Source organism: Onychostruthus taczanowskii, unplaced genomic scaffold (assembly GCF_017590055.1).
Source record: "Onychostruthus taczanowskii isolate IOZ18803 unplaced genomic scaffold, ASM1759005v1 scaffold2, whole genome shotgun sequence".
Lineage (NCBI taxonomy): Eukaryota > Metazoa > Chordata > Aves > Passeriformes > Passeridae > Onychostruthus > Onychostruthus taczanowskii.
Window position 1 is genome coordinate 27,962,819 of NW_024499239.1, and position 27,067 is coordinate 27,989,885.

At 45.0% G+C, this 27,067-nt stretch overlaps 1 protein-coding gene across 4 annotated transcripts in view; it reads right to left on the reverse strand.

The window, feature by feature from the left end:
- Positions 1 to 1,439: 1,439 nt before the first annotated feature.
- The window catches only part of SLC4A11 (solute carrier family 4 member 11), a 97,206-nt gene continuing 71,578 nt past the window's right edge, over positions 1,440 to 27,067 (reverse strand). For all 4 annotated transcript variants that reach the window (XM_041402720.1, XM_041402718.1, XM_041402717.1 and 1 more), the window contains 9 exons: positions 26,752 to 26,884; positions 26,383 to 26,456; positions 21,499 to 21,724; positions 20,085 to 20,191; positions 18,816 to 18,984; positions 15,170 to 15,343; positions 10,523 to 10,718; positions 8,423 to 8,592; positions 1,440 to 4,942 (listed from right to left, as the gene is read on the reverse strand). In XM_041402720.1, coding sequence (XP_041258654.1) covers positions 4,879 to 4,942; positions 8,423 to 8,592; positions 10,523 to 10,718; positions 15,170 to 15,343; positions 18,816 to 18,984; positions 20,085 to 20,191; positions 21,499 to 21,724; positions 26,383 to 26,456; positions 26,752 to 26,884 — 1,313 coding nt within the window. In that variant the 3' untranslated portion in view covers positions 1,440 to 4,878. The remainder of the gene's footprint in view (positions 4,943 to 8,422; positions 8,593 to 10,522; positions 10,719 to 15,169; positions 15,344 to 18,815; positions 18,985 to 20,084; positions 20,192 to 21,498; positions 21,725 to 26,382; positions 26,457 to 26,751; positions 26,885 to 27,067) is intronic.

The window sequence follows — 27,067 nt, forward strand, 5'->3', positions numbered from 1 at the left end:
GTGCAAGGAAAACACCCAAAAGCCAAAGAGCAAAGTGCTAATTTGTGATTCTAAAGCTTGTACTGCAACAACTCCCTCCCCTCTGCTCTGCCCACAACGTTGATGGTTTGCTCTTTGCAAGCAGTGCTGCAGCCACGAGTGCAATGGCCAGGGTTTGGTCCTTCAGTGCCTTAATTAGACAGCAAAACAATTAGAGAAGATGATTCTCTTCTAACATTCACAGGCCTCAGCACAGAAAACAACCCAGCCCCACCCCATTATATCTATTTAGGTTGTTTTGGAAGCTTGGCAGATGAAAGGAGGACATCCCAACTGGAACAGGAGCCATAAAGGAGATTTCTGAAGAGATGGGGAGGTGCAAATGCTGCACAGTTATGAATCCTTCATCACTGCTTATCAGGCAAAGGAGCCCCAAGGAGCAGCCACTGCCAGGCACAGGTTCAGGTTTTCCAGGAAAAATTCCCACTCAGCATTTCCCCAGTGGAAATTCCAGAGGCAGCTTCTAGAACGGGCTGGGGAAGCAGAGAGCTGGGTCAGGAGATGACAGCAAACAGCTTGCACTGAGTTTTGGGGGGACAGACACAACAGAGGTGCTTGAGCCACCCCTGGATCTGCCCATCAGCGTTCTAGGCAGGTAAAAACCCTGCAAAGGGCAGATCCAGAATGCAACAAATAATAAAAAAAGGTTGGGAAGGAGTAACATGAATGCGTGACGATGATGGTGCAGATCCTGTGGGACACACTGGAAAACAGGAGCTGCTTTTGGTGATGGGACAGTCAGGTCTCTTTCTTGTTGCTGAGAACTCCACAAAAACCCTCCCAAACCAATCCCTGCCCTCCCACCTCCAAATCTATCCAGCTTTGGGGGAACCTCCTGCTCCTCCCAGGAGTGTCCACAGAGCAGCGTGCAGCAGCAGCTCCTAAAGCAGCCAAATATCACGAGCAGAAGTTTGTGATGTCTCAGTCTCTGGGTGAAGCTGCGGGTGTAGAATGTTGGGGAAGAACCTACAACTGTACATAAGTGTGGCCATCAACCCTGTTTCTTTCCAGAGCATCCCAGTTCCCTGGATCATCAGGAAGCTCGTATTGTGTCCCACAGGGCTGGGGCTCATCTTGGACCTCTTCACCAGCAGCAGCTCTGAGCCAAACCAGCTGAATCCCTTTACTCCATTCCCATCCTTCTGCAGCACATCCAAGTGGAGCTTGACATTTATTAAATAACTTCAAATGTTGGTGCCAGGGAGTTTGGGGTTGTTGCAGTGCAGTTGTCAGCTGTGCTTCCTAAGCAATCCCAAAAGTGCTGCACTGCTTGTCCAACAAGTTCCACCTTTTCACCAACTTCCCTTCATTTACATGGGCAAACACATCAAATCCCACACACAGCACGTCAAGGACGTCTTCAAAAGCAACAAAAGAAAGTCTCAGACCAACAAAACCAGTCAGGTACAAATCCAATTTTAATTGTCAAGCTCACTTCTAGCTCCTACATTCAACGCAAGGATCAAAAACTACAAGTTTGAGAGTAGAATTTTATTCTATCTCCAGTTTCTGATTGTTTTGGCAGCTGTCAAACGGCAACTTCCAAAATCCACTCGTTTCAGAAGCTTCTCCCTACCTTGCAATGCCAGGTGAAGCCCACGGACTCTCCCAACAGCTCTTGACACCTTTCAGACTCAGTTCTTTGGCAACAGTTATACAGAGCATTGTGCGTATATAAAGAGCTTATAATAAAACTTCTTTTACATTCTAATTGTCTTAAACCTTCACAGAAGTATTAAAGTGCTCAATCAACTCTGAACAAACCCTCCTTCCCTAGTCAGCTACTTCCTGGAAACGCCTGCACTTATGTCAGCAAAACCAGAAGCAAACAAGAAGAGAAAAGGCAAGGAAAAATAAAATAAATCCTCTGCAGGATCATGAAAACCCCTTCTGAGACAAGAGGCCTCGAGTCTCACATCTCCCTTCCACCCAGATATTGAGACATAGGTCCAAATGTTCAATCAGTCCAAGCCAGCACAGCATTTTTCCCCCCCACAAGCTGTGCTGATTTCCCATCAGCTGATTCTTTGGCCCCTGACTTCTGTAAGAACAGAAACTCTACAGAACAGAATCCTACTGATGCTACAAAGAAAATACAAACACTGAAGTCACACTGGTGAAGGAAAAGAAAAGACACAAACAAGAGTTGTGGTCGATATTTAACCCTCCCTGCTGCCTGGATTTTCAATTCTCTCTGCAACATTTGACACTATTTGAAATGGATTTTTCAAAAAGGCTTTAGATGGGGACATTTTTGGCCCTTCTAAGTGGGGGATGGAGGGTGCATCTCAAAACTATTTCATCTGGTAAAACCTGCAGGCCAGTCCACCTCACTATGGCTCTCTGCCTGAGGAAATCCCACCCAGAGCCTCAAAGAGAACCAAAGCCACATTCCCTTGGGCACATCCTGTCCTTCCCCTAGCCACAACACCCAAAATATCACTTAACCCACCCCCCAAGGTGACTCCTTCCTGGGGAGACACCAGGAATTCACCCACAGGTCACGTGTGTGTTACAGCTTTACTCAGCCAGAGGATGACACCTCTGATTGCAGCTTTGCTTAAATCTTTTGACATCTGTGGGAATAACATGTTATTTCAGCCTCAGCAGCCCTCTGCACTCCCTGGCTTCCAGCAGGTCCTGAACTGCTGCCTGTCACCTGCCCTTTTGCTGTTGACTGAAGATCAGACAGTTCTGCCACCTCTGAAATCCTGCCTGCCCCTGTTACTACACGCAGCCCTTGCTAACAGCTCTGAGTGATCCTGGCACAGAAATGACTCAAAAGCCAGGGAATCTTGGGGAAAATGGTCAGAAACCACGTTTGGGTTTGTACCTGCTCTTGTCAGATGTGGCAGGAGCTGCCCCTGAAAGCCAAATTCCCTGCCTTGATGCACTGGGGTGGTCACCCTGACCCTGAGACTTCTCACATCAGCTTGGTGCCACATGAAGGTCGTGTTTTTGCTATCTGTGACATTGTTTTGCTTGCTAAGCTGAGGGGTTTTCCTTACAATTCCCCCAGGGATATAAAATCATGGATACAGGAACTCTCATTGCTCTCCTCCCTCGAGTCTCAATACAAAGGGTTTCGTAACAAAATGCAAAAATTAGTTCTGCACACGTATTTGAGAGCCGTGGGCAGCTCCACAAAGATTAATTACCTTCTGATCTTTGGTGCAAATACACCAAATCTGCAGTGGCTTGAGCCTGGCTTAGCATCAGCACAGGAGCTTTGCACCCAAAGCCTTCCTCCCTCATGGCTGGGTTGGTCTCCCTCACCATGCTGGGGTGGGAGTAAAAAACTCTGCACCATTTACTGGGCAAGCAACTTGTAATAAACATTTCTCTGTGCTGATAAATTCATATTTTACATTCCTTTTCTTCCCTCGTTTCTACTCTTTTGAAAGTTCATCACCGAGGTCCACAATTTTCTGAACATTTTTAGCTGTGACCTGTGACGTGCCAAGCACTGAACTAAAGGGCAGCTTGTTTCACAGTACTCCAAATAAGAAAACTGACCATAGTACAAGCAAAATTAAATAAACTGAAATATAAAAGACTGCAGAAGTTAAGATTCATCCAGAAATATAATATAACATCTGGGGGGGGGGGGGGGGGGGGAAGTGGAAATCAGCTACACAACAGAAACAATGAAATGACCAACAAGTATTGATTAGGTGAAAAGAGGAAAACTTTCATTGCATTCTGTACATCAAAATTAAATGAAAAATTCACATGTTGGAGCCTCGAGACAGAATGATGAAGGTCTCAAGCCACAGGAAGGAGAAAGCAAAGAAAACACCTTGAAGAAAGCAACACATGAACAAAACCAGTAACTGAGCAGCTTCCAAAGGAATAAAAGTGACCATATCTCAAATGAGAAAAAGCAGCACTGAAGCAGAGAACAAGTTTATGGTCAGGACATGGTGGGTAACACTGACTGCACAAAACACTTGTGAATTTGGAAAGAACCAGGCCTATTTGTATATCTATGCAAAATATATACACAACTCCATATGTATATATGTACACATAGGCACTACTGTACATATGTATATGCAACCTCGACACAACTGCCCTCTGGGTGCAGGCAAAAAATGCTGCAGTTGTGCAAAAACCTACAATTCTGTGTTTGATTACCCAGGAGAAATGGGAGAAAGAGCCAAACTAATGCCCAAACAGCTCAAACCCAGCAGGGGTTTCATCCACAGGGCCATTCCAGCCCAGCCTCTGAATGTTCCCAGCTCATTTGCTGGGATTACAAATTCATCCAAAACTGTGGGTTGTAGCAGTACACATTGCAACTGTTTCCAAACCCATTAATGTGAGAAAACAGGCACCAACTCTCCAGACATCAGGGGTTTAGCACGAGGCCATCACACCCAGAACAGCAATTTGGGAATACTGGGTGCACAGGGAATTGGGTTCAAAGGCCAGGCCAGGGCTGTCATTCTGTACAACAAGGGTCAGTTGCTGTTCTTAGTGCTGGGGAAGAAAAGGATGTGGTGCATTAAAAAATCCCCCCCCACCCTCCAACAAAGGGGAACACAGGACAACTCTGGATGCTCCAACCACGCAGCCAGGCTGATCTTCGGGGTTGGTGTGGTTGGGGATGTGGAAAGAAGCATTTTCCATTAATCTTGTTCGCCTCACAGCTCCAGAGAGCAGCGTCCTCTCAATCCCAGGCTCCCTCGGTCTGGCACGGGCCCCGTGGAGCTGTGACAGGAGTGCATTGCCAACCTCAGAGCACGAAGAAAGTGGTGAAAGGAAACTGCAGGGATGGTCCCACGGCTCGGCTGGCCCCAGAGGGGCTGTCTCTGCTGCTCTGCAGGCCAGGAACCCTCAGTACTCGGCATCCATGGCATCCAGGTACTTGGCCTCGATGATCCTGGGGAGCAGGTTGTACCTAGGGCAGAGCAGACAGGGCTCAGTCCCTGCTTGTGCTGCATTTTTTTCTCTGTCCCAAAGCTCCCAGGTGAGATTGGCTGGGACATTCACCCAGTGAGGGGGACACAAAGTGGGGACAGCAGAACCCCACAAAAGCAACCACAGCGTTTATGGGAACAGCAGTGCCAGGCTCCCTCTGCAAGAGCCTCCTCCTTCTGGAGGAAGGAGAAAGGGAAAACCTAAAAACACCTAAAAAAACTTTTTTTTTTTTTTCCGGAATGAAGCTGGAAAGGAAAGAAAGCATCTTCATCCTCACCGGAGGAAGTCACTTTCCCAGAGCTCTGTCACCACCAAGTTCTCAGGGTGACAAAAATACAGAGGTGAAAGCCATGACTCCAAACAAGACCATCCTGAGCTGCTGTCTTGGCTTCTCCATGTGGAGATGCATGGAAAACACATGTAAAACAAATTATTTACTTTAAAAAAAAAAATTTATAAACTTACTTTAAAAAGTAAGTTTACTGTAAAAAATCTTTATTAAAAAATTACTATAAAATTTTTTAAAAAATTGATTTTTTGCAAGAACATCCTCACAAATTAATATATTTGGGTTAGAAAGGCACTGTGAAGTTGCTCTTGTAAATCTCGTAAATAAATAAAACTATTCACACAAATTAATAAACTTATATAGATAAATTTTAAATAAAAACCCAAATAATATATTTATATAAATAAATAATATTATATACATAATTTTTAAAATAAGGACTAACACTACTTTCACACTACCTTCACACATTAAAATCAAATTTAAATTAATTTTAAAAAGTATTTTTAAATAACATTTTTAATTAATTAAATATTTTATAAATAAAATAGTTTGTATTTTATTATAGGGTATTTTATAACTATAATACCCTATAATAAAATACAAACTATACCTCAACAACAACCACAACAACAACAAAAAAAGACAATTAAAAAAAACCCCAATGCACATTTATGTGGCATTTCCCCTTGTTTAACAAGGAAGTGACTCTTCAGCTGTTAAAATAACTCATAAAGCACCAAAAAATCAGTTTCAGATTTCAACTGCTGAGCACGAGATCCCAAACATCACTTATTAATGAGAAATACCAGGATCTCCTTAAATAGACCCATCACAGAATAAAATGTTTGAGAGCCACGGGAGCCCAGATAAGAGACAACTTGGAGAGAAGATTCTTCTGTGGGCAACCAAAAACTCATCATGCCAAAGTTCTGGATCTAAGCCGGGAACTGGGAATTCCCAAAGAGATCAAGTTTTCTTCCAACAGGCTGTTTTCCACTGCAGTCATGGATTTCAGTGGCTTCTCAGGATCTGTCTGAGACCACACCAGGGATCCCTCACTCATGACAACACAAATCATGTTTCTCACGCTGTTGGATGGATGGAAATGTGGCTTTGGGATGTGGCTGAGTTCTGGATGGGACACCAAGCCATGCCTCACTCATTTGTGTTTGATTCTTGAATTTTCTCCCTGGCTGCTGTCCCATCTCCTCTTTCTCCCTTCACTTCTTTTAAAAAAAAAAATTGGAGAAAATATATTAAATTTCTTCAACTGCCTCATCTATTTAGAGTGCCAAAACTTTGGGAAAAAGTCATTAACTACAGAGCTCATGGATCATGGTGCTGCCTTCTTGGCTGGAGGCCACAGAACCTACATGAAGGCAAAAGAAATCAGAGGAAGCAAAGCCAAGGGCAAATTTCCATGCAATGCCAGGCAGCAGCATCTTCCCCTTGGCAGCAGGGCTGATTATCCAGCTGCTGGGAAAAAACTGCCCTGGAAAGAGAATTGAGTTAGCAACACAGAGGGTAGAAAGTGACAGCATCTTATTTACTGAAAAGAAGATATATTTGCATATTAGTATCTAGCTCTGAGTGCAAAATCAGGTTTTTTGGACTGCATTCTCTCCACACTAATTGAGTTTTTTATACCATGGCCAATACCTGAATTTGGCTGAGTGTGCCCCACGTTTTCTGTTCTGCACTGAGCTGCAATTCCCACAAGAGCCACTCATCCAGCACTGCTCACAGATGGAATATTTACCAGTCACTCATCCAGGCACCCCAAGTGCCACCAGTGTGAAGGGCAGGTGAGGCATTACTACCAGAGGAACAATAATTTCTGTGTTTTCCAAGCCTGTTTATCTTTTAAAATCCAGCCCAAATGGCTCTGACCTGATCCTGTTGAAAGCCATGGTAGCTCTAACATTTGCTTTAGTTTCAGAAAGGATTGGACCCATCTTTATCAGCCAAGGAAAACACCACAGCAGGTGGTGCAGATTAGCAGCCCTGGACTTTGGGATCAGAGGCAAAATCTCTGGGACTGCAAGCTCCAAGTCAAGCAGATATCACTGGTACCATGCTGGCCTAAAAATAATCAAGTGGACTGGAAACTTGATCTGTTCCTTCCAAGATCTTTTTATGGCCTCTCATTATATCCACAGGACGGAGAGCATGAATTATTTAACTGGAGAATGATGGGCAGTGGCTGCTAATGAACCCCAAGGAAAAAATTAGTTAAATTTCTTAAAAATTCTCTCTCAAGTCTCTCTCTGTGTAGGATATTGTGGGGTCCTCCCACCTTTAAATATTTATTTTAAGTCTAAATGTGGACAGTTTCACCCAACTGATCATTGACAGGGGCATCCAGCAGTGCAGGAGGTCTGGGAGGTCACCAGAACACTGGGTAAGAGATAAGGATTCCTCTTAGGAAAAGTTTCTCCCTCTGCTGGAAAATCAAATTGCAAAGTGAAAAGGAACATTATCAAAAACCACCTAGAGGTTTGGACTATGGCTTCTCAGGAAGATAAGGCATTGCACAGGCACTAAAAAGGAGAGTTTTTGCCTCCTAGGAGGCTGGAAGAAGAGCACTTGCCAGCCCAGAACCCTTTGCACAACTCCCAGCAGCAGTGAAATCCTGATTTCTCCTCAGGCCTGAGCAACTGGTACAAAAACCCTCCTCACTTCCAGGAGCTGCTTAGAGCCTGGAAAATGCAGAAAACCCTCCTGAACCACTTCATGCAATAGTTGGGACTGGAAGGGACCTCTGGAGATCACCCAGCCCAATCCCCCTGGAGCAGGTGACACAGAAATGTGTCCAGGGGGGTTTGGAATGTCTCCAGAGAGGGAGACTCCAGGGCCACCCTGGGCAGCTGTTCCAGTGCTCTGCCACCCTCAACATAAAGAACTTCTTCCTCGTGTTGAAGTGAAGCTGCTTGTGTTTTAGTTTGTGGCCATTAGTCCTTGTCCTGTCACTGGGCACCACTGGAAAGAGTCTGGCACCATCCTGGAGACATTTATACAGATTGGTGAGATTCCCTCTCACTCTTTTCCTCTCCAGACTAAAGAAGCCCAGCTCCCAGTTTCTCCTCTCCTCAGACTTCCAGCAATCCAAGCATGAAGAGAGACACAAGACACGGGAGACAGGGAAAAAAAGAAAGCCAAGCTTCCTACCTGATGGGGATCATCCCAATCATGATGAGGGGGAAGATCATCTTCATGTAAGGCAGGGGTGACATTCCAAAGCCACAGAGGATGACGAGCTGCAGGACCTGCAGGCCTGTGAAATAGTGGATCTTCCTCTGGGGAACTCTGCGGATGTAATGGGTCGGAGGATAAGCGGTCTGGGAAGAGAGAACCACACGTTAGACATGCAGGGACCTGGACTTGTGACAGCAGAATGGGCCTTTGGGACACCAGGACTTGAGGGAAGCCATCAATTTGTACAAGCAATGCATGCATCACCATCAGGGCCCTTAAGAGGTTCAGCAGCTGAACACGGGATTTGTAGGGTTAATTCCAGTGCCTGAAACCACAGATGGGCAGCAAGAGCCAGAGGATGAGTGGGCACTGGGAGCTTGGAGAGAAGACAGGACACCCCTCAGGGCCAGGATGGCCTCTGGGAACATCTGGAGTGCAATATAATACCTTGGGAAGTGCAGTAATGAGATTCCCTGAGAGGACTGGGACTGTCAGGGCTCCCCAGCCAGAGGTGGGAAGGAGAGCAGATGCATCCAGGTGTTGTTCCTGTCCATGGCTGCTCCACCTGACACCCAGCTCCTCATTATTTTATAGCCTTCCAAGGCTCCAGGCTTGCCCTTGCTGCTCCCATCTCTTGGCTGAACCCTTCCAGGGATTCAGGAGATGAGGGAAATGTGGGAAGAGGCAGTGCTCACACTGCAGGGATTTTCTCAGCTCCTATAAGCCACCCATTTTTGAGAAATAAGGGGGGAAAAAAATGACATTAATAGGCTAAATATGGTGGTTTCTTTTGACAGTTCCTTGCTCATGTCTGAGCACAGGCTTTGACTCATTGTCTATACATCAATGAAGAGGATGAGCGACTGTCTGCTGGCACCAGCACAGCCTCAGTGGCTTTCAGATTGTGCCATGACTCATTAAAAGGTTTCCACAAAAGGGAGTTTTCCATTTTTGAGAATACTTTTTAATTTTGCACGCCAAAACCTGGAAAATTCCATGCATAATTCCTACTGAAATCAGAAGCAATAAGTCACATACATCAGTAGCTGTTCAAAAATTGACATGACATGACAAATGTAATCTTTACCCGAATTTCACAGTTTTGACCTCTGGGATGTAATATTGGAGATCAAGACAGATTAGCAGAGATGCAGAGCCAAATGTTGGGCTTATTAAGCCCTTGACCCTTGTTATATAAGAGAAGGTGAGCTGGAGTTTGCTCCAGGTACCACCTACACTCCCAAACAACACATTTTTAGCACCTGTAACAGAGACAGATTTAAAAAAAAAACATCTTCCAGGTTTGTTTTCAGCCCACATCACAGAGGTTTCAATAACACAAGTAATTTCATTTTGAGTTTAAAATCCCATCTTGCTGTATTTCACACAAAATGAAAGTGTAAAACAGCACCAAAAAAATACCTGCCTGAAGCTTTGCTGGGGAAATCAAAGATCCTAATTTCCTGGTGTAGTGCTTATTATATTATTATTTTTTTAAATGCATATACTCTGCAGATGACACAAATGTGGCATTCACATTTTCTGGAAAAATCCCTTTGCTCAGGATTTTTCTCCTGGGAAGCTGAGAAGCCTCAGAGAAAAAGAAAAACAATAATCATCTGTTTTGCTTCTCCTGTGTTTTTTTCTTTTGGAATGCGTTTGGAGATTTTTTACCAAGAGGTGATTGTTTCATTGGTTTCTGCTCTGAATTGTTTTTACTCATTGGCCAATTAGTGCCAAGCTGGGTCAGGACTCTAGAAAGAGAGTCACGAGTTTTCATTATTATCTTTTTAGCCTTTTGTAAATATCCTTTCTGTATTCTTCAGTATAGTTTAGTATAGTATTCTTTAATACAATATAGTATAATAAAATAATAAATCAGCCTTCTGAGAACATGGAGTGAAATTCATCGTTCTTTCCTTTGTCTGGGGAAAACCCAAATACAAGACACGACAGTTTAAAACTCCCCAAAAAACTCACATTAAAAGAAAAAAATAAAAAACAAAACCACCTCCCAAAAAAATCCCACACTGAGAGTTTGAACAGCTGGGTTGCAAACACAGCTCCAGGTACCTGTTCCTTGAGGAGCAGAGCCACCCTTTCAAAGAGCTGGTTGCCATCGATGGAGGTCAGGGCGATGTAGAGGAAGAGGCCGAAGAGGACCGGCTTTGGGATCCACTGCAGGGGGAACGGGAGCAGCAGCAGCGACAGCCCCACCAGGAAATTTGCCACCAGACTCGTCAGCCGGGTCTCCTTCACACTCACGATCCTGGCAGCAGGAAAAAAGGGGTTAGGAGATGGGATAACATGCCAAGATCCGGGAGTGTTTATCTCAGTGTCGCTCCATGGAGCACACATGCCACCAGGGAAAGGGAAATTCATCCCCACCACTGAAATCAGCACTTCTGGCCCCGTGCTGACACTGAGGAGGCAGAGCCTGGCTGGAGCCAGGCCAGGCACTTAATCCACAGCAGCTGGAAAAGTGCCAAATTCCCCTTCTGTAAAGCTCTACAGATCCTATCCTGAACTAAATTGCCCTCGAAACTGATTCTGTTTAGCACAATGCAGAAAAGAATAAAAAAACAAACCAGCCAAGAATCCTCTTTCTGGTCAGTAATCCTTCCCTTGCTTTACCCTGGGCACATGCAACTGGCTTCTCTCCCAAAGAAAACTCATTGGCTTCTCCAGGAAATAAGGAACGTCTTGGAAGGAAAAAAAAAAAAACAACAACAAAAAAACAAACAGAAAGTCAGCAGTCTCAGCAGTCTCCTGACAGCGAGTCAGCATTTTTGATGGATATGAGGATCTCCCTGTTTACATGGAAGGGAATGCTGAGAGCACCACACAGGGATTCTATCCTGCTGTGGGCAACTGCCTATTACCATGCTAAACATGTCATTAATTAATGCAAATTTTTCAGAGCTGACAGGCCACAAATTGAGCTTTTTTGAGGGGAAGACTGACAGGAAAGCAGGCAGCAGCTTTAGCAACCTGCTTGAGGGGAGGCTGCTGTGTTTTCTGTGCACTTCAGCTAAACCTGTGAACATCTCCTCCCAGTCTGAAAAAAATGATCAGAAACAATAGGAGGAAAGGAAACCCACATCTGTCAAGACTACTCACGAGGAGAGAAAAAGAGGATTCCTATTTTTTTTTAGAAGCTAAATCCAACAATTCAGTGGATCAGCCAGTGAATAAATCCCCTTATTATGAGGAAAAATTTTTGTCCATAGGCTGTTTTGGTGTCATTTAGTGACCTCAGCCCCTGGATGAGACCCCTCAAATTCTGAATTAACCCTACAGACAGATTTCTCTGAGGATTAACACCAAAAATCTATCAAAACACACTTCCCTCCTTTGCACATGCACTGCTGGGATTTCTTAATCCCTTCTGTCCTGAAGAAGATTGAATTATTGCAATATTAAGTTGGAGAGTTTTGCTTAGAAGTAAGGTCAGGTTGAACTTCAAATCTGTTTATACCTTCAAGGAGCAAAAGGGGATGAAGGAGCCTTCCACACCTGTATTTGGAGAGGGAGGGAAAGGGTGACAGCCAAAGCTTGCTCTGAGGATTTGGACAACAAATTAACACCAGCAGTCATGAGACCTAAGGAACAACAGGTACCACAAACAGCACACAAAATCCTGAGGACAACACTGGAATTCTTCTGTGAGTAGTGGGGCAGGTCCTACAAACAATCCAGGATTGCCAGGACAGGATGCACAGAGGTGTTAACCTTTAAGTAACCTTCCAACAGGTTTAAACCACAGCTTTTCTCCTTCCAAACAGATTTTGTTGGACCTTTTTGCAAGTCTCCTACATCCAAGGGGTCCCTGCCAGTGCCTAGAGAAGCTGAGGGAGAGCAGAGTGCTTCACTCTTGCCAGCTCTGGTGGAACTGGGACATCACCTAAATGGACAGAGTTTGGCACCTTTCCTACTGCCTCCAGGTCTGGATCACCACAGAAGTGCTGGAGATGAACAGAACCAAGCAGCTTAAAGTGCAACTGAAGTGCTGTGCCAGATAATTCCAGTCTGGCCACTCCAGAGCTGCCAGAACCACCATGAGCCTCTGTGGTGGCTCAGAGAAGCAGGAGTTTAGGAAGTACTGATTTAACCTCATCCAGGTACAGCAAGAGTTCCTCCAGCACCAGGTCAGCCACAGAGGAAGAATTTCTGCTATTTCACACAGAGATCTCTCCTCCTGCTGGGGAGGCTCCTGCCCTGCAAGCACACACAGGTCTGCAAGGGAAGTCATGCAAGTGGAAGAGTTCAGGGACAAAATGAGCTACAAAAACACATTTCAATCAGATGCATGGCTGCAAGAACAAGCTCAGAGTGGCAGCCCTTAGGTAAGAGATTTCTGAAGTTCATGGAATTTTTTGCAGCCATCTCTTAGGGATGCAGCAATCACAACACTGTGTTTGATCACCGGCAAAATGTACTGCAATTGCTGCCAGCTCCTGTTAATGCCACTTATTAGTTTGGAATATTTTATCAGAACATAGCTAAAATTGCTCATAATTGCCCAAACATTATATTTTTAAAACGGATGTTCCCAGCCTTAGATTGGTCTTCTGCTAATTCTAGCACCTCATTTCCAGAATAAGAACATCACAGTCACATTAAGTCAACAGAGGAATCCTTGATTTCCATGTGTTCAGAATCTGGTTTGGCCCTTGAGGAAACAGCTCCAGAAATTCTGTACCGTGATGGAAATAAAGTAATTAATGGAGATTAAAGAGCGTAATCCAGGCTCATTTCCCCAAAATCCTCTAAATATGGATAGCATGGGATTAGCCATTCCTGAACTTCTCCAAGTAAGCAACAACAGCCTGTTTGCAGATTGCCACAGGAAACTTAAATTGTTTCTCTACAGGGGAGAAGAAAATTTTGCTTTCAGTGTGACAGATCTTTATCCTTGTTTATGTCATCATCCTGTGGGAGCTTTGATTTGAGTGCAGGGAAGGAGCCTGCCAAGGGAGACAGAGTTGATTTTCTAATTGAGCTTCATTTCTTTTTCAGCAGAGCTGGCTAAGAGGGGAAAAAAAAAAAAAAAAAGAAAAAGGAAAAAAACAGAGATGACTACATTGCTTGGAGCCTCCTGTTCTAGCCCCAGTGCTTTGCAGAGAACAAAAAGCTTTGGTCTCAAAGGGAGTTCAAAGCACTAGGAAACCCTCATTCCCTTTTTCACTCCCAATATCCAGTTCCCAGCACTGATTTGCCTCCAGCAGAGCAGAACTGTGCCTTGAGGGAACACCCTCAGGGAGATCAGGGCAGCCCTCAGCCCTTCCAGGATAATCCCTGGAGCTGTATCTTGGACAGAGTGGCCAAAAAGGCCCCTCTGGTGCTTTTTTTTGGGTGGCAGTTGGGTGAAGGAGGAGAGGAGAAGTGCAGGAATTAGTCCTTAGTTCAGGCAGGGGACTTGACTTTGTCAAAGCAAAGCCAGAATACAGAATCATGACAGTGGAAAAACAGGAAAAAGAGGCACTTGGATATGAGAAATGACAACAGGAGACACAGGAGGGAGGTTTGGCACATGGGTTTCAAAGTGTGAGTTCTGCATCTCTCAAAGAAACAGAGGGTGGAGGTATCCCAGAGCAGATCACAGACACGAGGAGCAAGGGCATGGATTAAAACTCTACAGAACTCAAATTTCAAAGTTGATTTTCTTCTTTAAATAGGGTTTAGTATTTATTCAAGAGAGATATAGTTGTGGGAACAACCAATACCAACATATCCTAATGGGAATACAAACCCAAGGGACTGATCTCCCAGGAAAAGATCTGTAGAAGAGTTACAGGGAGCAAGAGACCTCAGCCATTTCCAATGTGGAAGGTGAAATCTGTCCATCCCTGACCCAAAAATCAGCTATGCCTGGCTGGGCTGGGCCATTTGGCACCAAAACAAGCATGAAGACAAGACTGAGATTAAGACAGACCCACTCCATCCCCCAAAGTCAATGATCACTTAGCCTCACTTTTGATAAGTGGCAAGGCTGAAAATGGAAACCAAGGCAGGATAATTAAAACTAATGGTATGTGAGTGGAAATTACCACTCCTGTGGTAAAAGCACTCAACTGCAACAGAATAAATCAAACAGGCCAGATCTGCTCCAAAGCAGAGATTGTTTCATGAGAAAAAGGTTTTTAATTTATTTTTAATAGGTCTGTGATAAGAATGTGTTGCTCAACTCAGAGCAGCAGAAGAGTTGGTCTTAAATAGAAACCCGTGACCCAGCCATGGCTTCACACTTGTTTTTGTTTAAAACCCAGAGAATTTAAGCATCTCCTTCCCAAAATGTGGTGGGAGATGTTATGGGAGCTCTGAAATAATGGTGCATTTTTCCTCCCCTTCGTAATAACCACCAGACAGGTTTCAGGCAGTGAATCAGCTTTGGATTCTTTCTGGGGAAAGCATCCGGAGAGATCCGGCCAAAGCACCTCCTCAGCTTTCCACAAGGCTGAAACTGAAAATGGCCTTGGCTGACTTTTCCAGAGGAGAATTTGCAATGGAGTGGGTGGGATCCCTGTAGGATGCTGCCACTGGCCAGAGCATGAACTTGAGTGCTTGAGTGAAGGGGATGAAGCCAAATCAAGGTTCACTGGGTGCACCTTTCCATCACTTTCATATCTGGAATACAACAGCCAACACCCCAACCACGCAAATCCACCGTTCCCAAAGGACTGGGAAGCCACAAAAATGATTCCAAAGAGCTCTACTTACGTCTCATAGATGTGTCCACTCTCCACCCTCTCCTCCACGTAGGCCAGGGCCCGGACGTGCATGGGGGAATGCGGGAAGGCCGCGTGGATCCAGGGCAGGCCGAAGACCGACAGCCCCGTGTTGATCAGTGCCACCAGCAGCAGGTCCCAGTGATAGGCTGTGCCCTTCACCAACCTGGAGTGGGGTTGGGGACAGCAGTTACACCTGGTTACATCTGGTGCAAACCCTACTGGCTGCCTTAGTTGAACACCCAAGTGCTCTACACACACACACACAGAGATTTCACACCTCTGGATTTACCGTGTGCGCGGTGCGAACACTAAAGGAGTGAAATGTGATGGTTTGCTCTCAAAGCTGTTGTCATCTGGACAGAACAATGCTGAGCAGAAAGGCAGCACACTGAAGTAACAGCCCATGAAAATTTCATCAGTGTTTTTCTCCTACATTTATTGCAGAATCTACACAAAATCCATGTGTGTGCTTGCTCGCAGAGTCCACATGGGGAGAGGATAAAATCCTGAGCATTTGTTGTCACAGTACTGACACTGAAGTTTCTTGTCTGTAACCCTGATCTCTCTTCTTCCCCATGAGCAGAACACGTGCTTGGTATGCTGCAGTAATCCCCTAATTATGTAATTGCTACTGCATGATAAGAAAATGGGACAGGAATTCATTAAACTTCAGCTCCTCCTTGGTAGTCACAGAATTGTGGAATGGATCATAGGATGGTTTGGGTTGGAAGGAACCTTAAAGATCACCCAGTTCCAACGCCCTGCCATGGGAAGGGACACCTTCCACTACCCAAGGTTACTCCAAACCCCATCCTACCTCTCCTTTGACACTTCCAGTGATGGGACAGCCACAGCTTCTCTGGGCAACACATTCCAAAAGGCTGGTAGCCAACCAAGGAGATTTGCTCCTAACTTCATCAAATGCTGCAGAGCCTCCCTGTTTCATTTTTTAGGAGATAGGGAATCAGCCTTCACTGAAGAATCTGAGCACACCCACTTTGCCAGGATTGTGCAGAAAGCAGCACCAAGAACTCACACCTACTTTAACCATTTTTTCCAAGGTCTGCCCCTTTCCTGAATACTCCCATCTTGTACCAACTACTAAGATATTATGAGTAAAGTTTAGAAAAAAAGCTGGGGAAGGATTCAGGTCTCAGACTTTGAACCCACTGAAAGGTCTAAGGCTGTGTCTCTACCACTGGAGCACTTGACATCCTCACACAACGCGAGGGATCAGCTCAATTCTCTCTCGGCACCACCAGCTGGAAAGGGAACATCATTTAGATGTGTCAATGCCACCCAAACAAGCTCCACTCAATACCTCAGCACAGACTTGGAGCCATCCACAATACTCCTGGACACCAGGCACATGGAGCTGGTAGAGTTGAGCCAGCACCTGAAGATCAAAGCCATTGTTTGGGCAGCAGAAATCTTGGGTGGGGCTTGTTTTGGGACAAAAGCCTGGTCCCACTGGGAGTGTCTCCCTCCATTGACTGAGGAGGCTGTGGGGTGAGTGGGTCAGGTAGGTGTCTACCCTGCAATGCCTCTGGAAGGTGCTGGCAGGAAGGGTGGGATTGCAAACGCATTTCCTGTGCTGGCTCACGCTTTGGAAACACAGCCCCTGCTCACGTGCTGCTTTCTCTGAGCAAAGGCACCTTCAGCACCCTCAGGGTCATTGTTTGTTGTCCTCCCCATTCTTTTCAGGAGGTTTTAAGGACATTAACCTGTTGGAATGAATCCAGAGGAGGCCACTAAGATTATCAGAGGGCTGGAGGACCTCTGCTGTAAGGAAAGGCTGAGAGAATTGGGATTGTTCAAGCTGGAGAAGAAAAGGATTCAGGGTGACCTACTTGCAGCCTTCCAGGACCTGAAAGGAGCTACAAGAATGATGGGGAGAGACTTTACAAGGGCCTGGAGTGACAGGACAAAGGGGGATGGACTCAAACACACAAAGAGTAGGTTTCGATGAGATATCAGAAAATAATCCTTCCCTGTGAGGGTGGGCAGGCCCTGGCACAGGGTGCCCAGAGAAGCTGTGGCTGCCCCTGGATCCCTGGCAGTGCCCAAGGCCACACTGGATGGGGAACGGAGTAACCTGGGATAGTGCAAGGTGTCTGTGATGGCACCACAAACAGATGGTGTCAAGTCCTAGTTTTTACATCTCTAAAAATCCCTGCCCCAACACCTTATCAGCTCAGCTCTGTACCCAGATGCTCCAAAAAACACTCTAAAAAACTCCAAAGAGTATCTTACATTCCTTAAAGACATTCTAGTGGAAAATACCAAAAGTTCAGAAGAAATTCATCTTAGCCAAGAGATGACCCACTTACATATAGATTTATGCAACACTTAAAGGGATATAATAGAGATAAGAGGTGGTCAAAGGAAACTAAATTAGTGTAGCTGAATTTGAGCTTGTCTCCTCTCTCCTAATACTGTGTCACTCCAGCTACAACATGAAGAATGCTAATGGATATTATGCAAGGAGAGAACCCTCCCACGCACCACATTAGCAAAAAATCCTCAGAGATGTGGTAGTTTCCCTGGAAAAAAGTCATCCACGTTCATACTTGACATCACATCTGATTGCAGTTGGCACAAAAACATCAGAGGGAATATTTTAATAGTGCAGCATCTCAAGTTTGCACATAAGTGAGACTTATCAGACATTGGACATATTGTTTTATTGCACTTCCACCTTTTCTTCAGTTGGAATTTACCAACACCAAACACTCCTGATGCTCAGCTGCAGCATTTTGTACTACAGCATTTATGTAGGTCATTGACTTCTCATTTTCAACAAATTCTCTGTACTGCAAGAGCAGTGCAAGTGTCCACATGTGTCAGGCACTCCCCAAATACCTTTGAGGTGCATCCAAAGACCTCAAACTGTACAAAATATCCACTTTACATTCACTACACCACCTCTTGGATCCCAAAACTCTTCCTGAAAAATACCTTGAGAGTTTTAGGTGACAAACAATGATGTTGGGCAGAGAGTAAAGAAGAAACAGGTTGAGGTGATGAGCTGGTGGAGGATTTGTGGTTTTGGCTCACTGCCACAACACCAGGCTTTGGAGGAATTAAGCAGCAGAGTTACCTCCACCTGTGACAACAGGAATTCTTAAAAACACACCCTGAATATATTTCTGATGTTTAGACAAGCTTTGGGCTAGCAGTGGTGGTGACAGACCCAGGGACATCCCTCTGTGGCCGCATTTCTCTTCACAGAGAAAAGCAAGGCACAACTTCCCAAGGATATTTTCTCGGAATCGCAGTGAGACACCTCAGAGAAAGAAAAACCAATTCTTATCTCATTTGCTGCACCTGTGTTTGTGCAAAAACAGAATGCAATATGGAGACTGTTTGCCCAAAGTGCTGGGGTTTTGTTTCCTTGGCCTATGAGGGCCAAGTGCGTGTGCAGACTGTTGGTCAGCAGACAGTCACAAGATTCTGCTCAGTAGAGTTGAGTGCTTGTGCAGATTCAGTTTAGATGTAGTGTAATAAGAGTATATAAAGTAATTAATTAGCCTTCTGATATCAGTGGAGTCCTCCTCATCATTTCTCCCACATGTTGGGGGTCCTGCTTTTACAATATTCCCCCACAGAGGGAAAAGCAGCACCAGAGGCGTTACCTGTTTTCCGGGGCATTGGCGAGGGATGCAACGATGTTCTGCTCAATGAAGAAGAGCATGGAGAGGAGAAATCCCAGCCCCATGGCGCTCATCACCGACCCAATGGACAGGGACTGCACAGGGGCCAGCACAAACAAGCTGTCAGAGGCGTTGTAGTTAAATTTGGACACTGCAAATAGGAGGGGAAGGATGTTAGGAGGCACCTTCTTGTGAAACCATCAACGTTTTACCCACACCACGAAGTACTGGAAGCAAGCAGGAAAGCAGACTTGATGCTCTGGCATGTGGGAGCCTGGAGGCCATGGAAGATGGGTCCATCTGGCTGGTTTGGTTTATTTTTTTTCCTCCACTTACGACTTGGCTGCCATCCTGATAGGACAGACCACTGCTAGTCCAAGTGAGGCATTACAGATATTGGAGCAAAACAAAAGAGGGAAACTTGTTTTCCACAGATGCAACATGTTTTTAGATGAGGAAGCCTTATTTCTAACCAGCACCATAATGCTCAGCTCATCAACCCACAGAGGCATTTGAGAACTTCCTCATCTCTAACAAGCTGTGCAAGGCATTTTAGTATAAAATCTAAATCAAAACTGCTGCTATTGGAAACAATCCATGGCTAGGGATAAATCACACATAGCCACACATCACTTTGCAATCCAACTGGATGGAATGGCCATCACAATAAAAAAAAAAGCCATTTCTTATTTGTTTCCATACATTTCCTCACATCACCCGCTCACGTCACTGCAGGACAATGCAATTCCTGTCCCCATTATCGCTTCCTGATATGGAAAAGTTGATCTATCTGGCCAATGAATGGTGTCTCATTTTTAGATATCCTTGTGTAACTTAGAGCTGCCCAGATGCTCTGCACCATTTCACCTAAATTAGGAAAATAAACTGGAGACAAAGAGGACAAACTGGTATGACCAACTCCATGTTGATATGACTGGCAACAACCCTTCCTGCCTGCTGATTACTCTGCCCTTTGTTCTGTGCCAGAAATTTTTCATCTCCCTTATTGTGACACACACCTCAGACTCACTGAAAAGACACATCTGGATAATTTTTCTTGCCCCAGCCTCATTTAATCAGGGTTTTGAATGACATAAATCTAATGGTGAGGAAATCTGAGCTCTTGGTGGGAGGTACACGCAGTATTTATGAAACTATATGGAAGAACTTTGTTTATTAGCAAAACCTTCTAGGATTTCACTTCTCTCTTTCATAAACCCCAGTATTCTAGAGAACAAAATCAGAACTTACTTTCAATTTCCTTGAAGATATAGGAACCCACAACAGAGAAGGTCAGGACTGAAATGGGTAAGGCACAGTCGGACAGAATTTCACGTACCCTCGCGTGCAAATATGGGCTGCAAAAGAGACAAAAAATTCCCATCAGCACCCCACCGTCAGGACAATCACTCAATCCAGACAACATTTAATGCTTTAGAAGTGAAAATTCAGTCTCATCTTGCAATGCTGAAGAGATACTTAGAGTGATGAATTAGTCTTTCACTCAGCCCTAAATCTTCTGGAACCTACAGCTTCTGAAGGTTGATGAGCGCAGAAGCAAAACACAAAGAAACAAGAAAATAAGATGCAAGCTAGGAAAAAAAAAGGCCTTCAAGCACCAATTTGTGTCTCATTTCCACTTTACTTTAATTGCTTCCTGCATCTCAAATGAAGAGTTTTAAGTGCAATAGGAGCAAACCCCAAATAAGAGCTGATGTTTGACTCCCAGGAGCACACTGAAGGTACATTCGCATAGACCTTCCTGCACCATCAGGAATTTTTGCCCAGCAAAATGGTTCAATGCCTGTTTGGAGGGAGATACAGGGATCCCAAGGTGAACTGGGAGCCCAAAGCTTTTTTAGAAAGTCACTTGTGAGGCCACACCGAAGACGGAAGGCATCGTCTACTGAGCGAACATTTTGTTCTGCTGGGAATATTTTCCAGGTGGCCCTGGCAAGTTCATCCCTGCCTTTGGCTTCCACCTGATTTTCCTGGATTGCAGATTTGGTGAGGCTGCACCTTGAGTGCTGTGTCCAGTTCTGGGCCCCTCAGTTTAGGAAGGATGTTGAGATACTTGAGCATGTCCAGAGGAGGCAACAGGGCTGGAGAGGGGCTTGGAATAGAAGCCCTGTGAGGAACGACTGAGGGAGCTGGGGGTGTTTAGCCTGGGGAAAAGGAGACTCAGAGATGACCTTATCATTCTCCACATCTCCTGAAAGGTGGTGGTAGTCACGTGGGGTTGGTCTCTTTCTCCAGGCAGCACTGACAGAACCAGAGGACACAGTCTCAAGCTGCACCAAGGGAAATACAGGTTGGATATCAGGAAAAAGTTCTTCACAGAAAGAGTGATAAAGTTCTGGAATTTTCTGCCTGGAGAGGTGATGGAGTCACCACCCCTGTGTTGATGTCTCTCCACATGTGGCGGGGCCACGAGGCTTGACTCCATTTCAGAAGGCTGATTTATTATGTTCTGGATGTGTTTAAAAAAAGACTGAATTTGGCACTCAGTGCCATGGTTTAGTTGAGGTGTTGGGGCATGGGTTGGACTGGATGATCTTGAAGGTCTCTTCCAACCTGGTCATTCCATGAATTAAGATCTGATCTGTTAATGACTCCCTCAGAGAAAACATGAAATAATCAGCAGTCTGAGCTCTAAACAACTCACCTTTTCTTGAACTGATAGAGGGTGTGGCCGAGCCAGAGGGTTCCCAACATCAACATGAGGCTGAGGACGGCGGTCTCACGCCCGGAGTGCCCATCGTGAGTGCAAGTCTGGTTCTCGCTCACTGAGGAGTTCATCAGGAAGGTGGTGTTGATGCCGAGGCCTGGGATAGCATCAGCTCGTGATTTTCCATCTCCTGTGTGCCCGTGGTGGTAATATTTCTTAAAAACTGCACAAACAACCAACAGGCAAGCGTTAGGAGATGAGTGTGACAATCAAAGCAAGTAAAATAAAGTGGGTTTCTTGCTTGATCACGAAGTATTAATGTTATGCTTCACCAGCTCTGCCTCTCAAGCCTGCAGAAAGAAATCAGAGCTGTCGCTCTTAGGAAGCCAGCACTTCACAAATGGATTTTTTCACTTATTTTAACAGGTAAGAGTTAAATTAATCTATAAAGCAACACTGTAAGGACTTCCAGTGCTAATTATGTGGTTTTGTTCCCAACACTGGAAGCACTGCTGTTAGATACACATATAAATATTTCTATGTAGACACCTGCTTTCAGCAGCCTGGCAAACAAATTCCATCAGGATTCTCTGGAAACACTAAGAGCAGCCAGGCTGCACAGATCCTTAAGTGGATTACACAGTGTACACTAATTACTTTTCTTCCAAGGCTAGTCCAGATTTTAGAGGTAAGTGTTGATATGCAAAACCTGGCAGAACATTTAAATTTACAATGCAAATTAGAGTTACAGGCCTGAAGTAAAGCTGCACAAGCAAAACACCCAGTAAAGCCTCTGGAACTATCCATAAATGTTTTAAATCAGCTCAAAGGCATTTATTTAAGGAATGGACAGCTGTAAAGATCCTCTTACTCTTGAGCATTCACTGTGTTCCATTTCTGTGTCACTGGCTGCCTCCAAGTGTACAAATATGGTTTTGGGATCATTTAATCTCTTTGGGGAAGAATAACCTGAAGGAGCAAGTAAAACCAGAAGATGGGAATTGGGCTTTGCAGCCTCAGTGTTCCCACAGTATCTGCTCAAATGGCAACATGCAGCATTCACACTTCCCTGTACCCACGGGAAATGCAGGACCATGGAAACCACCATGCCAGGGCTTTGCAGTCCTACCATCTTCCTTCATTTTGGTCAAAATACCCCTTCAAACTTTGCACAGAGAACTTCAGGGCAAGACCATCCTCTCTAGGCAAAACCACAACCATCTGAAGCTTAGGCTAAAATGCACCTCCTAACATTTCCCTCATCCTCAAATAACAATCCAGGTTCTGAAAGCCCCAAACACTTCAGCTTTTCCATCTACAGTAGCCACAGGGAAAGCAGGGAAGACAAACTAATTCTGAATATTTGAGAAGAAACTTTGAAACTGACATTTGCAACCACCTTGAGTCCGGCTGAAGCCCAGGTTGTGTTACTGCTGGTTTGGAGTTCACCACAGCGCAAAATGCCTCGAGTTCAACCAAGAAGCCATTTGAAATGCACTAAATGGGCTTTCCTGCACCATTCCTGAAAGGATTTAAAGGTGCTTTAAAAGGAGTGTGGGCATTCCACAAGTGGATGAGGTCAGCATGGCATGTAGGACACAAGAAACAAGACTGCCTCCCATTCAATACATCTGTACATAAATTTAAACATCACAGAAGGTTTACAGTTCAAAATGTAACCTCTCAAACTGCACCAAGAGCAGCCAGGAGTGAGGAGATCACCCTAAAGCTTCAGAAAGGTTCCCCCGGTGAGGAGCAATCCCATCCTGACCCCAGTCCAGAAAGGTTCCCCATCGCGTGCTATGGAAGAGACTCTGCTCTCCTTTATTTTCCTCCCTCCGTGCTCCAGCTGCCTCAGCCTGGCAGAACACACACACACCTGCTCTGAAAACAGGTGAAATAAAACCCTGGAGCCCAGGGCACTGCCATGACCCACATCTTGGCTCAGAATGGGTCGTTAGAAGATTTGCACTTTCCGGCCCTCAACGCCAAAGGATGCTTTTGTCCTGACAAAAATGATTTTGGCAGCATTTCCTGGGGATTCACAGCTGGCCAGGAGAAAAGCCTGCTCACCCTAAGTGCTACTGAGTCCTAGAGACACATCTGAGCATCAGAGAAACCAGCAGCACAAACAACCCAGGAACTACAGAGAATGTATTTGCATTCTTCTGGATTAAGATTTGGACTGGAATGAGTAACAAACAAGTGACTTTGTTTTGGGTCTTGTGGATTTTCTCAAGCTCCCACAGATGCCCATATTGCAATAATATATTTAGGGCTGGGATATATTGCAATAATGTATTTGGGGCTGATCTTTGGTTGCTCAGCTTGACTACATCACTCCACACTCCATCTTTGAGGCTGCAATTCTATTCATATGCACCAATCCAGTCCCTCCTGGATAGAGGAAAAAACCTTGCTTTACTCTTGTATTTTAATTCAAGCAACAACACACCAAGACAGAGAGTGGAGGCCTTCATCCCATACCACCTTGCTGGGAAGGATTTGATTCCTGAACATTGCTGGTTGGTTTTCACACCAGAGCTCAGTGAACCTCGCTGCCATCACCCAGAGAGAGCAGCAGAGGAGGGGTGCCCTGGCTGAAGCCAAGCCCTTCTCCAGCCTCCAACAACATGAGCTGGCTTTGTTTTCCTCTGCCTGCTCACCACCATTTCCTGCTCAGTGCAGATGTCAAGATCAAACAAACACAGCCTCGGTGGCCTGGCCAGGCAGTGAAAACAAAGTGTCACCGGGACCGCGTGAACGCTCAGGGCTTTGGTTCCCCTCCCCTCCTTTCCTGCATATGTACCTTGCACAGAATCAAGGCTATGAACGGGCTGGGAAAACATCTGGGAAGGGGTGCCACTGTCCCCTGGCACTCAGGAAGCCCAGAGTTGGTGCCAGCAGGAGAAGGCACTAACAGGACACATTTAAACAGCACAGAGAAAATATCAGCTTTCACTTCCTACTGAACTGCTCAACCAAAATTTTGAGTGGGAGGAGGAGGTGTCAGTGAACCATCACCTCCTCAAAAACAGGCAGGGACGAACAAAGATGAGCCTGTGGCCATGAGTTGCACTGGTGACAGGTTTTTAAATATGGGCTCTAAGGTTTAAGGATAAAGTTTGTGCCTGCCCTCCTGTGTCTGCAAACAGCTTTGGTCCGACCAGTGGGTACCCTGAACACTCCCAGGTGCAGCTGGAGCCAACATGAGCTGGCAAAGGAGTCTTGGTATGACTTTATCACCATCATTCCTATAAATTCATCCCTTCACAAGTAAAAAGAGCATTCAACTGGTTCACTAATCACACATAAAATCACAGAATTTGTTGGGTTGGAAGGGACCTTTAAGATCGTCTCATTCTATTCCCTGCCATGGCAGGGACACCTCCCACTATCACAGCTGGCTTCAAGCCCCATCCAGCCTGGCCTTGGGCTCTTCAGGGATCCAGGGGCAGCCACAGCTTCTCTGGGCACCCTGTTCCATGGCCTCCCCACCCTCACAGGGAAGAATTTCTCCCCAATACCCAATCTAAACCTGGTTTCTGTCAGTAAAACCACTGCCCCTTGTCTCACAGCATCTTCTCCTGTTCCCACTGCAGTACTCTGAGGATTTACTTTCATATTCCTGAAAGTCTGGCAGACAAGAGCAGTGGGTGCTTCCTGCACTTTTAACCTGAAACCCACACCTCTGCTACAGAGATCAGCTCTGGGCTATAGAAACTTTGTGAATATTTGCTAATTTTTTACAGAGCAGCTGAACATTCTGTTGAGGACCACCTGGAGACTGTCCCACACCTCCAGGACAGGACACTGACAGCACACACTCAGCAAAGCTCACAGAGTCAACAACTATCCCAGAAAACCTCTCCCTCACCAAGCTCTAAGCAGGATATTTAAAAGATGCAGGTGTTCTGCAGAGAAGAAAACACCCTCTGATTGCACAATCAAAGCACACAAGGCAATTAAGGATTCCCAGTGAAGTGAGAAAGTATCTCACTTCAAATTGCTCTGCAGTGTCAAATCTCTTGGAAAGCATCCCCTTGCAAGCCTGAGTGTCTTAAAAACAAGGAGTGTGCTTGGGTGTATCCTGAAGGATTTCAAAGGATAGCCCAAACTTTGGGATGCTGGACAACAGGTCATAAAAATCAAGGAATTGTCCAACTCTTCACTGGGATGAACAGAAATGCTGCCAACTCACAAGGTTATTTCTGCTACCATGATTCACCTTCTCAAATACCTCCTGCCAAACCCTGTGGGGAGGGAGAGAAGTGTCAGAGGAATCTGTTAAACCCCAAGGATCTCCAAGGAGATTTAGAATTTAACCCAGAAATGGGAAAACCAAGTGACTGGAAAAGGCACAGGAGCTTCAGGAAGGTGCTGGAGGCACTGCAGGTCCTTGTACTGCCATTAAAGAAGGGTCTCAGAGCTCAGGGAAAACCAGGAAATCTCAACCCATCTTTTGACTCCCCTCTACAGAGTCTGAATAATGTGTCAAGGAATAAGGACTCTGTATACTACATTTAAATTGGACTGGGTTTTTTTTTTTTTTTTTTTTTTTTTTGCCAGGACCATTCAAAACCAAACTGGAATCAGGAGGAAGCACTCACATCAATAACATAATGGTTTCTCCATTTGGTGGAAGTTTAGAAACCAATTCTGTCTCAACCAACAGAAATTAGAGCTGCTAAAAATTCTGCACACCCAGGTAAACTGCTGACAAAGGGTTGCTTCCATCTCACACACATTGATTTTCTTTTTTTCCCTGAAGACTTTGAACACAGAACAAGCAAACATCACACATTTTTGCAGCCTTGTGCTTGCCTTTGACAAGGCAGCAAAGCAGAGATCTGCTCTGAAAAACACTGTTGCAAGACTCACCTTTAACAATGCCTTTGATGGCATCAAGCACAAATGTGATGGATATAAAAAGTGCAATTATTTCTTCTGTTGACCTGTGGAAAAAGCCCAGGAATTAATAGAGCTGCATTCAACTCTGTTCAAAGAAAAATCAGCATATTCATCAATTTACATGAAAATACACCAATTTGAGTTAGGCTCCAACTTAGAAACAAAAACCCAGTAAATCACAGAACTTCTTTCAAGCTGGAACAATAAGCCAAAATGATATTTTCCTCATCTCACAAAATACATTTTGCAGCAAGTTCATAATTAAGGAGCTTGTGGAATGTGTAATTTTTCCATTTGAAGAATAATCTGATCAAAATATGACTTCTTGAAAATAGCTACCTTTTAAAGAGCTTCATCAGGAGGCTGACATTAAAGAGGGAGTAGATCACAAGGAAGAAGCTGTTCCAGAGTCCAATCCAGGCATAGAAAGCACTGAAATCCAAGTTGTAGTCGTCACAGATTCCTTGGATGACTGCAAAAGTGAAGCATTCATGTGTCATAATCAGCTCCTGTCACTACCACCCAGTGATCCCCATCTGCTCCAGGCCAAAAAGAACCAATTTCAAGACTTCACCTCAATGCATTTTTTACAGATACCATTAAATCCATATTCCTGCACTTCCACTGGATCAACAGGAACTGTTCTCCCCTCCCA